Genomic DNA, 1,037 nt, shown 5'->3' on the forward strand with positions numbered 1-1,037 from the left:
GACGGCGAGCACACCGAGCAATTGCTGCCTGTTGGCCGGCCCTCTTCGTCTGATTGACGTCGCCCGCGTTATTCCTAGCGACTTCCGCCTGTTCCCAGGATGCTTCTGAAGGACCGTGGTCGTTGCGCTTCCACGGGGGCCATAAGTCACCTGTCGTCACAACAAAGTTTCGAGCGTCTACAACCACCAGTTATGAAATAGTGTCTTCTTATAGGAAGTCGTGTAACATCTTTTTTCTTTTTTTTTTAAGATAAAAGTGTTACATTACATTTTTCTCTCTTTTTAGGATTCGTATATTTTTTTAAAAAGAAGTTTGAGAAATAATTCGTATTTTTGAATCGAGTGAATAATTTCGATCGATTAAATCATTGAATTTGAATTCTTTCTTTTCCTTCTATTCGTTATCTTCACAAAAAATACGTAAGTGATTTAAAAAAATGGACGATCTAAATTTAGAAAAATAAACACGAAACAATGGATATAAAAGTAACGATAAGTGAGAAGATCAATTGCACGAAACGAATAATAAGTAAGAAAGTAAGATTAACATAATAAGAGATTCCTCACCTGAAGAGGACTAGTGGCAGGTGTCTCCTGACCGGAACCAAGCGATATCTCGTTCTGCTCCACGATTACGCTCGTCTTCAAGTATCCGTTGTTGCTTTCAGCCTTCATCCTTTCTCAACCCGTGATATTGAAAATCCCTGGATCAACTGGAGCAGCTAGACACACTGGGCCGAATTTCAAGCGGGGAACTGTGTCAACGACCGATGCAATGTTGGCATCGCGGCTACGATCGATCCGCCGCAGCCAATCGATCATCGATCCTCGATAAACACCTTGAAACCCTTTCGACTCTTTCTTTTTTTTTTTCCCTTTCTTTCTTTTCTCTCTCTCCTCTCGATTTTCTTACTCAACACATTCGAAAAGGGTAACAGTCTTCACTTTGTCGAGAATTGTATCCACGATTCGTCGATACGATTTTCCTTCCTCGTTGATCGAGTTGATCGAGTTGGGAACAAAAAAAAAAAAAAAAA

General features: G+C 40.5%; 1 protein-coding gene and 1 long non-coding RNA gene across 6 annotated transcripts in view; both read right to left on the minus strand.

Moving 5' to 3' along the window:
* LOC102672381 (neprilysin-1-like) overlaps window positions 1–893 on the minus strand; it is an 11,113-nt gene extending 10,220 nt beyond the window's left edge. For 3 of the 4 annotated variants that reach the window (XR_004151942.1, XM_031515485.1, XM_031515484.1), the window contains exons 1-2: window positions 568–892; window positions 1–150 (exon numbers count right to left, since the gene is read on the minus strand). The exon at window positions 1–150 ends at the window's left edge or, in 1 of these variants, runs on beyond it. Coding sequence is in view for 3 of the 4 variants with exons in the window: in XM_031515485.1 (XP_031371345.1) it covers window positions 1–150; window positions 568–675 (258 nt within the window). In the remaining variant the exon portion in view is untranslated. Of the gene's footprint in view, window positions 151–567 lie in introns of all 4 variants that reach the window. The other variant, XM_031515486.1, reaches the window with a different exon arrangement.
* LOC116186899 overlaps window positions 1–1,037 on the minus strand; it is a 21,285-nt gene that overhangs the window by 19,633 nt on the left and 615 nt on the right. The gene's annotated exons all lie outside the window — the stretch shown is intronic.

Source organism: Apis dorsata, unplaced genomic scaffold, assembly GCF_000469605.1.
Source record: "Apis dorsata unplaced genomic scaffold, Apis dorsata 1.3 scaffold_73, whole genome shotgun sequence".
NCBI classification, from domain to species: domain Eukaryota; kingdom Metazoa; phylum Arthropoda; class Insecta; order Hymenoptera; family Apidae; genus Apis; species Apis dorsata.